Genomic DNA, 19,586 nt, shown 5'->3' on the forward strand with positions numbered 1-19,586 from the left:
ATCCCAGGCCATGAGTGGGAGGAGAGACTGTTTCATTGGTGGGCTGGCACCTCACTGAATCCACAATTAGGCTTATTGTAGAAGTGACCTGGGGTGTGGCCTCCAGCTCAAATTTGTAGGGGTTGACCTTATAGATGCTATATGTCAACTAAAACCTCAAACTCTCAATTCTCCTGGTTTTAATGAAAGTGAATACTGTAGATGCATGCTTGACAATGTTAATAATCACTCTGCTCCTACATTTATTCTGATTTTAATTTAAAGAAAGGTGATATATTTGGTTTTAAATAATTTTATCTTTAAACACCTCAGGGTTGTTTGTTTCTGTAACTAAACTGGAGAAACACTACTCTCAATATTTTTTAAAGTATAATATCTACACCCATTTTAATAAGTCTTTGGACTATTGTTACATAACAGTAAGATGTTCGTCACATATTCATACACACAAAAAAATCTGGAAATGGAATTATACTATTTTCATTTGAAGAGATAAAAATAAAAGGCACTTACAGAAAATTGTAATGAAAATGTGCTTTTATAAAAAAAAAACAACAAACAGAAAACAAAACAAACTTACCCATTGACTACCAAACTGGGTCATGCCATGGTAGGGGAGGGAGGGAGTCAGAAAAGATGATGAAAGAGAATATGGAAAGAATAAAAAAATGATAAAAAGCAATTACAATGGGAAAAAAGGCAAAAAAGTAAACTTAAAGACTCAAAGAAAAATAATTCTATTTTCACCCAGTTACCACTCTAAACAAAAATAAATAATGAAGTAAAATGAAATTGTATTTCCAATCAAGCCAAATAAAATAGACATTAAATGGAAACAATGGAATATTTATTGATGAGACCTAGGCCTAGTTTTTAAATTTGTTTCTATTTGAGCATTAAAAAAATCGAAACTTGTGGAAATAAAATATTTCATATGCTATTTTTTTGTGGCTAGCTTTTATGGATGCAAACTCTGGATATTCTAAATTTGTATAAACAAAATAGGTAGCTTTTTAGCTTTCTCATTTGCTTATAAAAAGCAAGGTTTATGTAAATACACAACACCTAAAAGGTATATCTCAAATTCAGTGGCCACTTGCACAATATTAAGCAGGCAATATTTATATTAAAAAGGAGAAACTGACAAGTGCAAAAGATACGGGGCATTCTGTTCGGGTCGTAAACATTTGATATTGGTCTCTTCTGACCCAATCAAGTGAGAGAACATTCTGGAAGCTGCACCCCTCCACCCCCCAGAGCACGCTGTGCTGCATTTCAAGTTCCACTTACCTCCTGTCCTCCATCAAGGGCACAGAGTTTGGTGCTTTGCTTTTTGGCATCAACTAATACATTAAACATTGTACACATGGAAGCTGGAATGCGTAAGTCAGTTGTTTTGCTTGCCTTTTGCAACTTGAGTTCAAATGCACTTCTTGTTCTAGTTATTAAAACATGAATTCAGAGTAAGAAATTCTGACATATATTCCACCTGTTTTGTAAAACTGAACTCAACACCACAAGATGCTATTTTAAAACATGCAAATAAGGAGTGAGCAGCATGGAGGTGCTTGGAGATTAGGGGTAGGATACTCTTCTTTAAGTCATCTCCAATGAAAAATTGGACTGCATTATTTTCTATTAAACTTAACTTCATGCAGTCACACAGACAATTCCAAACGAAGATAACTGTTCTATGTGGTATGTCACCCTTGTTGTTTCACTTAAATGCCTGAATTAATTTCCAAGTAGAAACATGACTTCTTTGCATGAGAGCAGGTTAAAAAAAAAAAAAAAAAAAAAAACTCCGAGGGGTTAGTAAATAATAAACAAAAAGACAAGTCTTTGAAAACTCTAAAACATGATAATCAATGTATAGCAGAGAATGTGTGTGTAACTCTTTAATATCACTTAACACCATCTTAAAATACCTGAATTACAGATGGGTTTTTGAAAGAAACTGCATTAAAAGGCAATTTAAAATTGATTTGGCTGAAGTATCCAAAGAATATCCACAGACTTGAGATGTCAGCATCACAGATGATTAAAAAAAAATAAACATGAAATAATTCAATTCACTGTCTTGCCTTAGGGGGCAATTGAACACTATTCTAAAGACAGTGTTTTTAAAGAATTCAGGAATATTCAATTGCTTTAACCAGTATTTGCCTGTTACTGCAATAGGTTGCCTCACACTGTTCATGTGTATATCATGAACAAGGGCAATGAAAAATGCTTGACCAATTAGGATGCAATGTTAATTCTGTAAGAACTATTTAAACACATGAAAGCACATTTGGAAGAATCCAAAGCATCACAACTTATTTCTGGCTAAATTTTAAAGATTGTAAATAAGTACCTGAAACTCATCTGAAAATCCCAGAACTACTGACAGTGCTGGTAGTGTTTTGGGTTTGCCATGCCATTGCATAGCACACAGACAAAATACATAATGCATAAAGAAGTGAACAGAGCTTTTCCAAATGTCTCAGGAGGTACTACTTTGAGAATTTAAAGCTCACTATTCCCAGAGAGACAACAATAAGCACACCAAGAATGATTAATCAGGGTATAGGTGCTACTGATTACGGGAATAGTTGGGGAGACCTGGAAAAGAGGATCAGGCCAATTTCATCAATTATATGGGATCCCAGATTCAAATTCCTGTTTAATTTTGGAATACTAGTACACACAGAAACTTTTCCTGTGACAATTATATAATGGATACTTGGTGAAACAGTGATATTTTGAGTGCTGGCATTTTAAGCAGCGACTTGAAAATATATGTCTACCTTTTGACACAGGCTTCTATCATATCACTGGCCATTAGTTTAAGTCTTTGCTCTAAGTGGTGGGCAAATTCTTGTTCAGGCCAGTGTAGATCAAGGACAAACATTTGCAGTGCATCAAGTTTCCAAAAAAGATCTTCTGATGTTGTGGAGCCATTGCTAGAAGAAAAAGGAAAAATGAAGATTATGAACTTCCACTGTTAACTATGTGACCACTCATACAATGATTTTCCTTCCTGTATGAATTGCTATCAGTGAAAAAAAAAAACACATAAAATCTCTAATGACCCAATGTTTTCTTTGTTTGGCTTTCCAATTCTTTTCATTTTTTAATTAGGCAAGGTAAGATGAACAAAATTGAAATACAAATAGCCATCAGGCTTAATATAAAGAGGTGAAATGTCCCAGGAAGGAGCCTTCAGTTGTCTACAATTCTGTTTTATGAAATGTTATGGCTCCATTCATATTTTTATCTTGCTTTTCCAGTAGATATATACAACTTTCAGAGTTCTTGCCTTTGGAAGTCTGGAAAGGCCCAGACTTTGAAATAGTGTCTTGGTTTCAAAGTTTTTCCTTAAACTGAATCTAAAAATCTTGTGAAATAAACAGAGTAAGTATCTGAGTTAAAGGAATGATTAAAAGGGATAATGATATTTTGCTAAGCAAAATAAATAAAATTTTGTATAGGAGAACACTTTTAATGTTCTTTACTGAGCTTTAGGAAAAAGACAAACACATAAATGTTTTCCCCTAAAATTTCCAAAAAGCACATTTTGAGCAAGAAACAACGGGCAGTTTTACTCTCCATGCATTTGCGCCTCTGCCATCGTGCTGGCTTCTGTCTACAGATGTGAGGCATACAGGACCCCTATATTTCTCAGTTGGAGGTAGAGGTGAAACAGGTAATGGAAACAAAACTATAGGCTAATTATGAAAGCAAGAATTTATTTCTATTTAAAAATTTTCAGTGTCTTTTCTAGTTCATAACTGTAAGCCAACCTAGTATAGGCATGGTAGGACAGAGAAATGACCTTCAGGGGCCTCTGAAGTGGGAGTAAAATGATGTATTTCAGGTCTTTAACTGTGGATCCAAGATTTGCTATTCACCACTATGGTAGAATCTCTCTAGGGACTGAATTTTCACACCATTTTGGAGGATAATTATTAAAGAGGACGTACAGTACTGGGGCAAAGAATAATGCAATTAGTTTCTATTATGCAGGTACATCAGCTAATAGGAAACAGATGTTTTGAAAGTAAGATATTCCTACATCAAAACATATTGAAACTTAACAGTGAAACAGAACAGAAGCAAAAGCGAAAAAGAAAAAAAAATCTCAAAGCTACTGTGTGATCCATTTTCCCTCAGCTTTCAAACAATTTTTTCACATATACAAATGCCAAATTAATATTTTTAATTTGCAAAAGAAAAAGAAATAAAATAAGCTCATTTACCACAAAGGCACAGTGGAACACTTTTATACAAAGTTGTTTTAAATAACCACATTGTTTAGCTAACATATCATAATTAGATAGCTTTAAAAAAAATCACTTCTTAGGGTGGGCATTTGGCCTAGCATTTAAGACACATGTATCTCATATTTGAATGCCTGGGTTGAGTAGTTGGTTCTATATGCAAACTTGAGTTTCCGGCTAATGCAGACCCTGAGAGGCAGCAGTGATGGCTCAAGGGATTGGGTTCCAACCACCTACATGGGAGACCTGGACTGAGTTCCCAGCTCCTGGCTGTTGCAGGCATTTGCGGAGTGAACCAGAGTATGGGAGCTCTTTTTCTATCTCTGTCTCTCTGCCTCTCAAAGAAATAAAAATAAAAATAAATCACCACTTGCTTCGGTTAATTAAAAGCTTATTCCCACCTTAGCCTCAATATCTCAGTCTTATGACCCACCTATGTTGCTTCACTTTGCCCCATTCTTTAACTTCCATAATTCTTCCTGATTTCTTTCTTTAGCCAAGATATCCTGAGTTCTCAATGGGCCAATCACAGTAGAACAGTAGACACCAGCCATGTACTTTACTCAATTCCTCATCATCCTACCATTTAATGCCCCCAATATACCAACCACTAAATAAAGAACCACACCACACCATGATAATATTGCTGTGAAAAATGCTTGAAAAAACACTACCTTTACTTCTCCTTTTGACAAATGTATAATAAAAATAAGACAAACAAGTAACCAAGCAAATTTCCCTATACACCTACGTATCCAGTTTGGTAGGTTGTTAGAGAACATGTTTTAAGAGCAATTGAATATAATTAGAAAAGAAGCAAGTCTGCTTCTTAATTTTTTTGAAATGTATATTTTCTTTAACACAATGACACAAAAATCATCAAAGTGAAACCTTAATTAGTAAAGGCAGAATTCCATTAAAATTGGCTTTCTTACAATATGTGACAATTAAATCTTTATAGAGAATATATATTTTTCTCCACTTTGATGCTATGATAAAATTCTATGGTAAGATTCTAGAAAATAAATGTGCTTAATTGGGAAAGTAATTAACATAACAAGTGTTTGTTATAATTAAACAGATAGATGAAAAAATGTAAACAGGCTTTCTCTGAAGTTGGAACATATAACCTGCAATTTATTCAGAGCTTTTTCATTTTAAATTATTTCTAATCAGTGACCTACTCTTAAAGTTATTATTAGTAGATTAAGTAATTCAAATGTGAATAATGGACTTTAAGATAATTTCCTTAAAATGCCAGTAGAAAACATAACTTACTAGCATTTATTTCTAGAGCTAAATAACCCAGAGTAAGATTTTATATACAGAAAGAGAAGGGTGTAGAGGGGGCACCTCTTAACCTGATTTATGCATTAGTAGGAGGCATGTATCTTCAATCTTATGGTTACTTTTATATTCTTTTTATTCAATCAACAGTTGTATTTTTAATTTCTTAAGTAAATGGAAATATTCCTTGTTATTTAAAGTTTTATGATAAAATTATTAAAAACAAATTACAGTAACATCATAGCATTATCAGTAATTCTGGGGACACTGGCAAAGAATCTAATGTTGATGACCTTGGAAGGGAAAGACGATGGTGATCAATTTGTAAAGCTCACTTTTTAGAAAATTTGCTATTCCAGAATGGTGAACCACAATTGTTTTATTTACAAAACCCCAATTTGTCAGGATTACCGTTAATTTGAAAAGGTGTCCTCAATAGTAAGGGATTCAGGGTTCACACAGATCTCAAAGCTAATTAAACAGTAACAACAGAAAACTAAATTTCATAGGATAATGCCCACAAAGACTTCCTGGTTAAAATTAGGTGTGTTAACACTATGAGAAATGAGGATGAAAAGGAATTAAATTTAAAACAGTGTAAGGAAGCACAAAAATCCTAAACAGACTGGCTCATCATACTTCTGGGTAGTTCCTCAGCACACACAGATAACAGTTTACATACTACAAGGATCCAAAGCATTTGCCTTAAAGAAAGTCACATATAATAAACTAGTGATCATTATCAGTACAGTGATGATGTTTAATGTGAAGAAATAATGCCAAATTCCTTTGAAAGTCATTGTTTCCTTTTCTTTGGACTTTTCTTGATTGCATGCATACTTGACTAGGTATAGACTTTCCCCTAGTGGTAAGGTAGGCAGAAAGGTAGAAAGTTCTTAACCAGGATGTACTTTGGAAGAAGACTCAATCAATGATAGGAGTGAGGAATTTGTTGTCAAGAAAACCTGGGTTCCAGTTTTGCCTCTGCCACTTAGTTGCTGTGTGAGACACTGAGAAAGTTGCATTTCTTAGCTTCTTTCTTAGTTTCCTTAGCTGTAAAATGATACTGACACTTATAGGGTTGTTCTAAAGATTACATAGGGTAAAGAATTTGACTGTATACCTGGAACACAGTAAATTCTCAAAAGATGGAAGTTATTTTTCTTTTTTCTTTATTTGAAAGTCAAGCAAGTTACAGAGAGGGAGAGGGAAGGGGAGGGGGGAATGAGGGGGAAAAGGAGGGGGAGTGGAAAGGGGAAGGGGAGAAGGGGAGGGTTTTTCATTTGCTGGTTCACTCCCCAAAAGGTTGCCATGGCCAGGGCTGGGCCAGGCTAAAGCCAGGAGCCAGGAGCTTCATCGGGGAATCCCACTTGGGTGCAGGAGCCCAAGGACTTGGGCCATCTTCTGCTGCTTTTCCAGGAGCATGAGTAGGAAGCTGGATTAGAAGTGGAGCAGTCAAGACTTGAACCTGCACCCATATGGGATGCTGGTGATGCAGGTGGTGGCTTTACCTGTTAAGCCAAAGTACCGGTCCCTATTTTTCTTTTAATTTTTCTTCCTACCTGACTAATGTGAGCACTTGCACAAACCATGTAACTGTCTAGATTTGTCCATTTACAAATTGGGACTATTATGTATTCCATTCAATGGCTGTGAGACTCACTGTTTAAAAAATAGTTAAAAATGATGATGAATGGCTATAGTAATAATAAAAAGTTGTTATTATTACAATAATAATTAATAATAATAAATTAAAGTGGTAGTAATCATCATTGGGCACCTAAGATGTGTCAACTGTAGTTGTAATTTACTGAAAGCCTAATATGTGCCAGGCATCTTCACAGGTTTTAAACAATTTTCACAAAAGTGTCTTTAAATGAAGTGTCATAATCATTTCCGAGTTGAGGAAACTGAAGCTAAGAAAGAATTACAATGAATAAACTAGGATCTAAATTCAGGCCTGATCAATGTTACAGCTTGAAGAATTTCACTTTAATTATTCTTAGTTAATGAGTCTGCAATAGGTAGGTTCATCCCAATGTGGAATTAATAAACATGGTTTCTCATGATATCAAGATTGTTTTTGAATAACAAGATACACCAATTGAAATATGAAATGTATAAAAGAAGGGAAATCCTTGCCCTGTAGGGTGTAATATGTTTCTTTAAAATTGAGGCTAAGATAAAAATAGAAAAATATTATATTCTTGAAACCATTCTCATAACAGTTTTCTACATGCACAAGATAAAAGCAAGTGGGCAGTAATGAAGCTGAAACAGACCAAAAATTCTTGAAATACTGTTTGCTACACCAATCATCTACATAAAGCGGAACTCTGGTTTTATTGCTTAGGATCAAGTTTACAACCTGGGCCACAGAGTGATCCCTGTCCCACAGGTTACACACGAACTCTATAAAACTAGTGTGTTTTTTTCTTTTGAATCAAATGATTTATCAGATATGCTGCTAAGCTTAGCTTGGAAGCTTAAAAACTCAAACAAATAAGCTCAAAAACATAGTATTCCTCAACAAAGAATGTTAATTGCCATGCAGTCTAAACACATCTGCACAGAACACAGCCCAGGCCATGCACTAGCTAATACACCAGCAGGAAATAAGTGAGGAATACACACGTGGACTCATATAAAGAAGCCATCCACGAAGGAGTAGAAAAGCTAGGAATCTGTGGAAGATTAAGAGGCAGACTTGGAACTTTTGGAAGAGCTACATTGGGAAGACTGTTGGCGATATTCCTGTAAAGAAACAAACAACGTGGGAAGGGACCACCATAAGCGATAACTACAGATGGCCATGTGTGAAGTCATAAGGTCAGGACTCAGGAGGCAGATGCTCTGTGGGCGCTAGGTAAGATACCTACTTGACAGGTTGCCATGTCTCTTGCTCAAAACCTCTGTGAATTGATTGGGCGATGGAGGACTCCATGAGATCGACGTAGCGAACAACCAGGGGCACAAAGATTTCTTGCAAGTGTTTGTGAAATTTTCCATTACACAAAAGTGCTGAAATAGTCAAGCAGAAACAGGGTTTGTCAGGGATAATACCAGGCATTTAGAACTTATGGAAGAAAATACTTTTCCCCATAGAGTCTGACACAGAAAGACTGATCAAATATAGACAATAACGGCTCTTGCTCCCTCTATTGGAAGTCCTATAGTGGAAACTGATTGAAAACTAGAACTACCTTTCTATAAAAGGCTGTAAAACACAAATAGGTCATATTGCTATAAAATGTATGGCAGGTAGTAGTTTTTCACTTTCTTTGATGTTTAATACATAGGCACAGGAATTTCCCATTTCTTTTTATTTGTCTTTAATAAACTGTAGTTTGAATGATCCACCTAAAGAGGTGGTAGAAGTCTTTCAATTTGGGCTACTAGGATACGACTTCTGGCAAAGGTGAACCTTCCTCCTTCATGAGATGGAGGTTTTTCATGTATAGGACACAATTTCATTAAAACCTAGGACAGTATATGCATCAGTTGCATATGAAAGGGTAGAAAATCTGTAGGAAAATACTAAGTAATATCCAATGAAGAATTTGTCATTATTGTGAATGACAGTGTTATAGCTTGCAAATACTTCTTGCATGAACATATCTTCAACCTGGCTGTGACTATTTTTATGGCTCTCAGAGCCAAAATGTATTCATTTAAAAATATATTTCATGGTCAGGAAAGGTATTTTTGAAGATACGGTAGCTTAGTTGAATCTAGATGAAGATTCTTTTAGAACACAAGAAGGCCACAGTAACTGAGGCAGAGTAGGAGAGGAGGAGCAGTAGTCCATGGGTGTCCAGATCCCAGGACATAGGGAAGACTGTGGGTATTACTGGCTACAATGGACAGCTTTATTATTCTTATTATCAAGTGGAGGAATGGCATGCTATTATCTTTCTGACTGGGTTGAAAATGTACTTAGGGAGCCCACAGAAGCTTAGTTCTCAGTTCTTTTTCTGCAATAAACCAGGTGAAGGATGATGGTAGCTATAACAAGGTACAAGAGGTGGAAAGGTGAGGAAAAGTCTCTTGGAACTCTTTTATGGATTGTAAAAGCTGTAGGTGCTTATAGTTAGTAAATCTAATGACTAGCAAGTCCAGTAGTAGTGTCTTACTCTGTTAACTATGCCAATTTCCTTCACTACCTTCTTCAGGACGAAAAATGTCCTAGAAGGCTAACAAGTACTTTAAAACTTAGTCAAATAATACAGTCTGTATCACAGTGGCATATGAATGAGGATATCCTGGATATATTACTTTAAATGATTTTGAAAATTTTCAGAGGCTGGACAACTACAGAATCATGAAAGTTGAATAGAAAGTAATTCTAAACACGGAAAGAAATATAACACTAATTTTTCTGTCTTTGGTATGGTATAGTACTTTTTCTGGCCAAGTAATATTTTCTGGCTTATCTATATAAGATATTTCTCATTAAAATGGGAGTAGTAATCATATTTAATAACAAATGTCTTACTTAGAAGACAAATTTTTTAGAGATTTATTTATTTCAAAGGCAGATTTACAGAGAGGCATTGGCAGAGAGACAGACAGATGTCTTCCTTCTGCTGGTTCACTCCCCAAATGGCTGCAATGGTTGGAGCTGCATCTATCTGAAGCCAGGAGCCAGGAGCTTCTTCCTGGTCTCCCACATGGGTGCAGGGGCCCAACGACTTGGGCCATTTTCTACTGCTTTCCCAGGCTACAGCAGAGAGCTGGTTTGGAATTGGAGCATCCAGGTCTTGAACCAGCACCCACATGGGATGTCAGGACTGCAGGTGGCAGCTTTACCCGCTATGCCACAGTGCTGGCTCCTAATGTTATCTTAATAATGTTTTCATTAGATGTTGAAATGTGCTTTATTTACTCCTGGAGATTTAATTATCAAGACGGAAAGCACTATAGAGCATGCATTTCAGTTACTTTTACCAAATGCCACCAAAATAAGGATGCTAAACTTATAAGGATCATTTATACCACCTAACTCATTATATCAGGGAAATTAAAAAGTATACTAAACTTCAAATTATAGGATACTTAAGAACTTTTCTCTACTTTCTTTTCCTCATCATCACTAGCATTTCTGGATTGCCAAACCAAGTGCTAAGTTCAAATGTACAATTTTCTATTTAATCATCACGAACCGTATGGAGGAGGACCTATTTTTTTTCAAGCTTATCAATAAAGAAAATTGAGCAGGAAAACCACTGATCTTCAGGAGTGCCGACAAGGGCTTTAAACAATAATCAAAACTCAAAATGTTAATTTTGCACAGAAATTACTTATTTTTGTACTTTGTATATTAGTTACCACAAATCAGGGAAAATATGTTATCTGCCATTTTGGAACTGGCTTATTTCACTAAGCATAATGGTCTCTAGTGATTATATGAACCACTGAAAGCATTGGGGCCAGTGTTGTGGCACAGCAGATTAAACTGCCACTTGCAGTGCCCACATCTTATATGGGTGTGGGTTCGAGTCCTGGCTGCTCCACTTCCAAACCAGTTCTCTGCTAATGTGCCTGTAGAGAAGAGATGATGGCCCAATTGCTTGTGCCCCTGCATCCACCTTGGAGACCCAGAAGAAGCTCCTGGCTCCTGGCTTCAGCATGCCCCACCTCTGGCTGTTGCTACCATTTGGGGAGTGAACCAAATGGAAGACCTCTCTCTTTATTGCTCTCTCTCTGTAACTGTATCTTACAAATAAATAAAATAAATCTTAAATAAAAGTTTGTCATTATAAAAATTAAAAGAAAAATAAAAAAGGGAGAGAAGGTAGAGTGGGAAGTATCATTATGCCCTTAAAACTGTATATAGGAAATACATGGTTTGTTCTCTATAAATTACAAAAAACAAAACTGAAACACAGAAAGTTTAGGACACTTGCCTAAAGTCACTTAGTCATCAGGAAGCAGAACAAGGATTTGATACCAAAGCCCCATGTTAACCTCTACAGCTTATGATATCATTCATTGCCCTCTATTTAGAAGACCATAAACTGCTCTCTCTCTACACATTCATTCACGCATTTAAAATCATCTGTCCAACCTAACATCAGCAGATAAATCTTTATACCTTCAAATGTATTAGGTTGTATTATGTAAATAAAAGAAGATATCTTGCAAATTATATCTTAGGTGCACTATATTTTTTACAATTAGAATTCTAAAAAAGAAATCTCAGTAACAACATGAAATAATCAAGCAGTTGACCAAAATGATTACATTTAACAAATGAAAGAGTAAGCTCACACTAAAAATATTTATATCACACAATCTTTCTAAACTAGAGAGTTTCACATAGCTATACACAAAGATTATATGCCTTCACCTTCACTTACTTGGTATATGGCTAAAATATGGAATCTTAGGCTCTCCACCTTGTTGTAAGTTTTATTTGTACCAAGACCAAAGCACATGTTCATGTAACAAATTATTACATGTACAAATGAACACTCTACCTCATGAATTAGAGTGCTAATTTATTATACATTTAGAGACTAGGTGTATTGGTAATGGAGCATAGGTAGTCTGCTAAAATGAAGGTGCATATAAAGATAATAACTTAATGGTTATTTTTAAATGTTATATTCTAAGATTAAGCAGTGGCTAAGTCAAATGTATTTCTGGTAAAAGCTCCCTTTTTTCATATATTTGATCTTGATATGGGACTCACTCCCTTGTTTATTTTTTTTAATTTATTTGATAGGTAGAGTTATAGACAGTGTGAGAGAGAGAGAAAGAGAAAAAGGTCCTCCTTCCATTGGTTCACTCCCCAAATGGCCACAACGGCCGCAGCCACGCTGATCTGAAGCCAGGAGCCAGGTGCCTCCTCCTGGTCTCCCATGCAGGCGCAGGGGCCCAAGCACCCGGGGCAATCCTCCCGGGCCACAGCAGAGAGCTGGACTTATCACTCCTTTGTTTAAAAAACAGACTTCTCTTTTTGTATTCCTATGCTCAGGATAAATACAGACGATCTGATGGCTGTACTGGCAAAAAGGTTGTTGCACTACAGCCCTTTTTCCGACTTCTCACGTTCAGTAAGTAATCAAAACCTGCATATTTTATGTCCTCCGGTCTTCCTACTAGGTCCCCCCTTCCTCCTTTCAACACGGCTGCTCTCATACTAGTCCAGCTTTCTTAATCTCTTACCTTGACTTAAGAAATAATTTCCTAACTGCTCTTTAGGCTCCTAATTTTCCCTCTTTTAATCCATCCTCTCAAAATGTCTAGCAGAGGGGCTTTCTAAAATAGAACACTAATCGTATCACTCCTGAAGATTATCATCTTTTGGTAGAGCATCATGACAGATTCCAAAAGCATTAGCATGGTATGAAAGCCCTTCCAAGATCTGTCTTACAATAATCTTTCTGGCTTATCTCTGCCACCCTATCTCCCTGTTTCCTGCAGTACAGTCATCATAATGTTCACAATTCAGTTCACATACTCGAATCCTCTCTGAGAAACGCTTCGTTCTGCTGTCTCATTTTCCACTTACTGGTTTCTCGTGTTTATTCTCTATTTTGTAGTTTTCCACCGTGGTCCTTGTTATATAAGTGGTCTTCATACTTGTTGACATCTCTCTCTGTCCCCTTAAGGATGTAAAGTCCTTGGGGCAGGAACCATGTCTGTATTCTTAGTATCCAGCAAGTTCCCTTCTCAGAGCAAATGTTTAAATGTTTGTTGGATGACCGTGTGCATCCTCCACTAAGATTACAACATAAGACTGCATTAAATGACACCTACAGTGTGTACCAAGGCCTGAAAATTCCCTACCTATATAAAATATATGATGTTAAACAATACTTTTATGTGAAATCCTATCTTAGTTTTTAATTTTTAAATGAATTTATTATTGTACTTGATTCTCAGGGTCACAGCAAATGCATGGTAATTATTACAACACAGTTCTCATCAATTCTCATGTTAATGTGATATTAATACAAAGAAAACAGGTTCAATGTAGTTCCTAGATAGAACTCTAGGACTATAATGATTTTCCTCCCTCCCTCCCCCTTCTCATCCACCCTCCATTCTTTCCCTCCTTCCTTCCTTCTGAGAAATCCTATTTTTGATCCTTATGCCCAAGCTCAGCTTCTCAAAAATTCCATTGGATATAAAAGTTGGTTCTTTTAATATCTCTTATTTTATTCTTAAATTTTATTTATTTTCATTTTATTTTAAAAGCAGAGAGAGAGACAGAGCCAGATAGACAGAGTATCTTTTACTTTAGTGAATGGAGAATTTGCTCTGATCAATCATGACTGTTAATAGGAAATCATTGTTTCCTGTAGAATTTGGAAAAAAATGGAGATTACCTATATTTTTTATGGACTCCAAAATATTTTACATTCTGGTCGAAAGTTTGCTCATATTTTATCTGACAGTTTTTATTTTTAAAAAGTTTAATTATGAACACACATTTGTATGTTTCAAGAAACTGAACAATTTTTTTCCTTTGCTGAATAGAGAAAGGGAGATGAAGGAGAGAGGAAAGGCGACATGGAATGAGGGAGAGGAAAATAAAGGGAAATACACGTGGTGCAGGAGAGAAAGGGAAGAGTATTTGGTTTCAGCAGGCAAGGCTACAGATATGGAAAGGACACTTCTAGAGGCCTGTATGAGAGTTTGCACTCTACCCCCATCAGATACTATTAGCAGCCTCTCTGTGTAGCATGAGGCGTCGGAATGAGTTAATAAGGACAAGTTACGATTTGGGGTTGATACCCATCCACATTAAGCCTTTACAAGACACCTATTCCATCAGTTCACTGGAAGAGGCAAGTTCTCAACACGGCCCCATGTAAGAGCCATGTCCGACACTATATGGGAGGTGTGGGAGTGAAAGGGAGTCTGCAGAAGTGCTTACTGCAACACACGTGGAGGACAGGCACCTATTCCACTGATAAAAATAACTTTTTCCCCCCAAAGATTCCATGTTTGCAAATATCATCTTGTCAGAAAATAACGAAGCACCAGTGACATCAAGCCCTAAGGTCCAATTAGAAATGGCAAAAAGAAAGCAAAAGGCTGAAATAAAAGCTAAACTCAAGCTGTAGATGTGGCCAATTATTTTGAATACACCAATAGATAATAAACTAGTGTTTATTATTTACATACCAAAAACAGTCTTAGATTTACAAAAGTACTTGTCATAGGCTTTTAGCAGTAAGATATCAACAGAGAATTTAAGCTATGATCCAATTAACAATAATTATGGAGATAATAATTGCTGGATAGCATGAAGAAAAAACAAATACAGTATTTATGCATTGTTTTTAGGTAAAAATATGATGTTAACTCCTGAACCCAAATAATCCAATTTTATATTGTCCCAACCCCTTCTAATTAGTAGGCTTTAGAGGATTATCAGCAGAAAAATTTTCTTCTCTCTAAAATTCTACTCATTTCAGAAGGAAATGAGTAATTCATGATCAGCAAAACAAATAACACCAATCATTATACAATCAACAGAGTTTACAACATAAATAAACAGCAATTATTCAAACTGACACTAAAACCATATCAACCCTAAGAACACTGGATTAAGATGGAAGATTAACGGGTCATTCTCTGTGCTGAGAAATGCACACAGTGAAGGTCCCGTCACAGGAAATTCATAGTGTGCTGCAGGAGAATCACAGTACACAGCGCATCATGAAGAAGAAAACACACACACAACCAAAGAAATCTAGGAACAGCACCTGAACAAGAATCTGGCTTTCAATAAAAGTCTGTTTATTGAATAAATATCAGTAAAAATCCATCTCATCAAGGGAATTCTCAGAGCATCTCACGGAAGTGTAGAACAGGAAGCACATTTGTTTTGATATTCTTTTAAATTAAATCTTTGAAAAGTAATTTTATATAGTTTGCTAGGATGCAATTTATATATTAATGAGCATAACAGTCTCCTAAAAAGCATACCCAACTCTCCTTTGTCCCTCAGCTCAGGGAACTTGTATATCTGCTGGTACACATAGACTTGTACATACACGCGCATCTAAACAGAGAAACTGACACAGGGTGAGAGAGCATGGATGCTGTATTTCTCAGTTTTAGGGCAAAAAGTCCAAGTTCAAGTTTAAAACTAGAGTGAAAACTTTCATGGGACAGTGTGTGTAATTGAGTTCTGCTTCTGCAACTCATTGTATCCTATTTAATAGTGTGTATACATATTTGTCCACATCCTCCACTAGATTTTATGCTTTTCAAGGACAAGACTCATTTCATTTTCACCCATGTATCTGCAAGATGCAGGGAATTGGTAAACTTTAGGCATTTAGCACCTGTTTCTTGTGGGATTAATTTAGGAAACAGTCAATATTCATGTTAACCAAGGCTTAAGGAAAAAATAAACAAAGAAGTCTTGTGGTCCAGCAGGTTGACACATGCTGTCTTTAATTTGGAAAAGTCTTTAATTTCACTCCATCTATACATAGCCTTGAGGTCTTTGGGGTTATGTGTCATAATATGTACTTGTCCACATTAACAGGGACAAACGAGTATGGCTATGACATCATCCAGAACCCTGAACTGTGGGGTGCTTGCTTTCTCTGGTTTTCAGTCATTACACAGTTTTCTGAAAATCTGTGAAAGACACCAAGGTATTTTTGAGCAGGCCTTTAGGCCACTAAATCCTAAGAAAATATAAAAAAAATCAGAATTAAAAAAAAATAAAGTTCACATGTAGTACAGAAGCTACAACAGTGTTGTGGAATTCAACTGAGGGGAAAAAGCTAGTGACTTCTTACTTTTATTGTACTCGTCAGTGAAGCAAATTCTGACATACAATTCTGAATTCAACCAACTTGGGATTACAGTTAAATACATTTTCACATTTTGGTGGTCATTTTATCATTTATAAATCCTCATGTCTATAAAACCAAGCTGGCACACACCCTTGCTGTAACCCAGAAGTTATATCCTTTCTACATTGTTCCTAGTGTGTGTGTATATATATATATATATATATACACAGATATATTTATAAACACTGATTCGTGAATTTCAGACACACAGCTCATTTAAGCACTCGAGGTAGAATAACACGCAGGTGTCAGCCCTCCATATTTAAAAGCTCGAAGATTAACCTAATATACAATATGGTGACCTAACAGTCCTTCATTTGAAAGAAATCTGAAAAATAATCTCTGATACAGCCTAAGTGTGAGAATAACCCAGCGGGATTTCCACCTCTTCATTTCTTAATGAGTTTTTTGATAATGAGAGGTGACTTTGCCAGTCACTCTGGGCTCTATTATGGCTAATTTGACTCCACTTCACTCTCCTTGTTAATTATTAACACTAGCCTTTTTATCCTCATGAGACCACATTCCAATTTTTCCTTTTTCGATTTTTATGAGCCCATCTTTATGAAGGTGAAAGTCTTGGAGAACAGGTTTTCACTTAGCAGAGAGCCTGAACATTTATTATTCGCTTAGGCAGAGATGCTGTGACATTGATTATATAAGCACGGTGTTCTTGGGGATGGCTTTAATGTGCTAGCAATGTGAAAAGGCTGTTAATTAAAGAAGCAGCACCGTGGTATTTTTCACTTGGGAACCGGTTCCCAATAGAATGGTCATTTGCCACTTGCTAGCATATCCACAGATTAAAAGGTGACTAGCTCCGAGGGTCTGCCTTTCATCCGTGCTGAAAGGAATGATTTGTGCCATTTGCAGATGGCTTTCATTTGTTAGAAGCGGTCACTTGCCTGTGTCTATTAGGGACGTGGCAACTGTGGAAAACGCATTGCACACAAGGGTAGAATCTGTGCTAGCAATACTGTCCTTTGATATCACTGAACTATCTCACTCAAGGCTTTATTATGAAAATATTTATTTTCCCTCAGTTTTAACGCATCTCTTTCAAAATTGTTTCCTTGGGTAGTATTTAAAGTGACTGCCCATCAAATTCCCTCTTCGGTTAGGGGGAGTGAAGTGGGGTGGGCAGAGCAATGCTGGAGAGGTAAGTGGGCGCTTCAGTCTTGCTTGGCCAGAAATGAAGGAGCCTCGGTTTGTTTTTCTCACCAGGCTCGCTTTGGGAATCAGGGGGTGAGTCTGCAAGGGTTGGGAGACTGGGGACACTTGTGAAAATGGTGCTGCAGCTGTTACTCTTCCCTCGAGGAAAACCCACTTCATCTGCAAGGGAGGTGAAAGCTACACTTTCCCTAATCGTGGCCAACTGTAAGGAAAGACACCCCCCCCCCCCCCCGCCCCCGACAGATTTTGTTTTTCTCTCCTTAAAATAGAAACCAAACTTGCTGTCCTCATTGAGTTCCTTTCCCTACTAATGAGTTTCGTTCCTGGAAGTATCCTCACAGATGTTTCCTGACATTCACGATTGGACGATGTTGACCTGACCTGATGCCTTCTGCACTCCTTACCCAACTCTCTCCCTTCGCCCGCTACAACTCAGCACCCTTCTAAATATTTTCTGAATTAAATATTTTCTGAGTTTAAGGACATTTGTATCTCCTGTAAAAAGATTGTGTATTATTAACCCAGTGACCCCAGCAATTTGCTTTTGTTCTGGGGGAATGAGGCTGGACTGGAAAACAAGTGGGCAGGCTCCAGTTGAGCAAGTGCTCACCTGCTTCGCCACCCTTCCCCCTGCTCACTGTCTCCAGTCTGTGGCACCACCTTTCCCCTGCTGCACTGCCCCTACCTCACCCAGCCCTTCCCCTGGCTCGCCATAGGGATTTAGTTTCTTCACACAAAAAATTAAGAGGTTTGGTTAAGATCCCCTCCACAGTCCAAAAGATAAACATCTACTTACAAATATCAAGGCACAAAATTTTCAATAAAAGAAAAACAGTAAATAACCAGTGAGAACAAATGAATCATCCTGGAAAAAATATTCAGCCAAAAAGTTTTCCAGCCACAAATAAAGCACAAATTCTAATATCTCCATTCGTTATGAGATGTCTTAGTCATTTTAAATTTTGGAAAAGCTGACATAAATATCCAACTAATTATCTATCAGTAATAATGGGTAACCAATAATTTTAGTAATACTAAAATAGTCTAATTATTAGTTACTTATTATTAATAAATCACAACTGTCTAAAATGTACATATAACTGGCAGCACACCTGATGTTAACACACAGATTCACACACAGATTTCTACTTTGTGAGTCAGCAGCACTGTTATTGAGCAAATTAGCTCCCTTTCCAAGATTGCAGTCAGAGCCCTCTGTCCTACTACCTCTGGCTAAAGTTGTAATTAATTGCAATTTAGACCACAGCTCTAATTAGGTCAATATGATCAAAACTATAATGCCATGGCCATGATATGAAGATCTCTTTTTCAACAGAGGCTAAAAGAATAGAAGTTGTTAAATGTTTTCCTGTAGCTTTCCAAAAGGATAACTTAGGGGCTGCTTCAGTTGTAAACATTTGAATTGAATTCAGTAAGTCACCATTTGAGAATGCAATACAACAAGCATATCACTACTAACAAAATTCTTCATTAGCATCCAAAGTGATAGTAAAAGCTATAAAAATTATGTTTCACCAAATACAGAGACATCATTCAGTGGTCTTGGTTTAGGGCAGTAACTTGTGACTTTGGGTTGACAGTTACTGCATTCGATTTCAATTCCCCAGATCACCTTATACTCCCAGTACCAAAAGAAAATTATGGCACTGGGGAACTTTTCTATTTACCTCACTACATGGAGGAGCTGTTTTTCTCAGAAATAATTGATGTTTTCTAAGATCTGTTAATCACTCTGAAATCAAAGCCAAGATTTAGACTTCCCCTCTAAACAGTGCTGGAAAGAGATCAGTAATAAATCCTTCTCCACACTGACTGAATATTGTATAGAAACAGCACAAAGCAATACCTCACGTATTTAATAATAATAAATGCTATAGAAATGGTACACGGAACAGGAAACTCTTGTAATTCAATATTTGTTACTCTGGAAATTAAATTTTTTAGCTTCCAGTTTGATATCCAATAAATTTATATTTGCATTTCAAGAACTCTTCTTAAATATTAAAAATTGTTA

At 36.5% G+C, this 19,586-nt stretch overlaps 1 protein-coding gene across 11 annotated transcripts in view; it reads right to left on the reverse strand.

Moving 5' to 3' along the window:
• CADPS2 (calcium dependent secretion activator 2) overlaps positions 1-19,586 on the reverse strand; it is a 667,233-nt gene that overhangs the window by 68,836 nt on the left and 578,811 nt on the right. For 4 of the 11 annotated variants that reach the window (XM_070071264.2, XM_051849750.3, XM_008258264.5 and 1 more), the window contains 5 exons: positions 8,429-8,570; positions 8,184-8,303; positions 2,790-2,945; positions 1,291-1,438; positions 581-595 (listed from right to left, as the gene is read on the reverse strand). In XM_070071264.2, coding sequence (XP_069927365.2) covers positions 581-595; positions 1,291-1,438; positions 2,790-2,945; positions 8,184-8,303; positions 8,429-8,570 — 581 coding nt within the window. Of the gene's footprint in view, positions 1-580; positions 596-1,290; positions 1,439-2,789; positions 2,946-8,183; positions 8,304-8,428; positions 8,571-19,586 lie in introns of those variants that run through there. The other 7 variants (XM_008258271.5, XM_008258268.5, XM_051849753.3 and 4 more) reach the window with 4 other exon arrangements.

Source organism: Oryctolagus cuniculus, chromosome 3, assembly GCF_051225735.1.
Source record: "Oryctolagus cuniculus isolate XC-2025 breed Fujian yellow rabbit chromosome 3, ASM5122573v1, whole genome shotgun sequence".
NCBI classification, from domain to species: Eukaryota; Metazoa; Chordata; class Mammalia; order Lagomorpha; family Leporidae; genus Oryctolagus; species Oryctolagus cuniculus.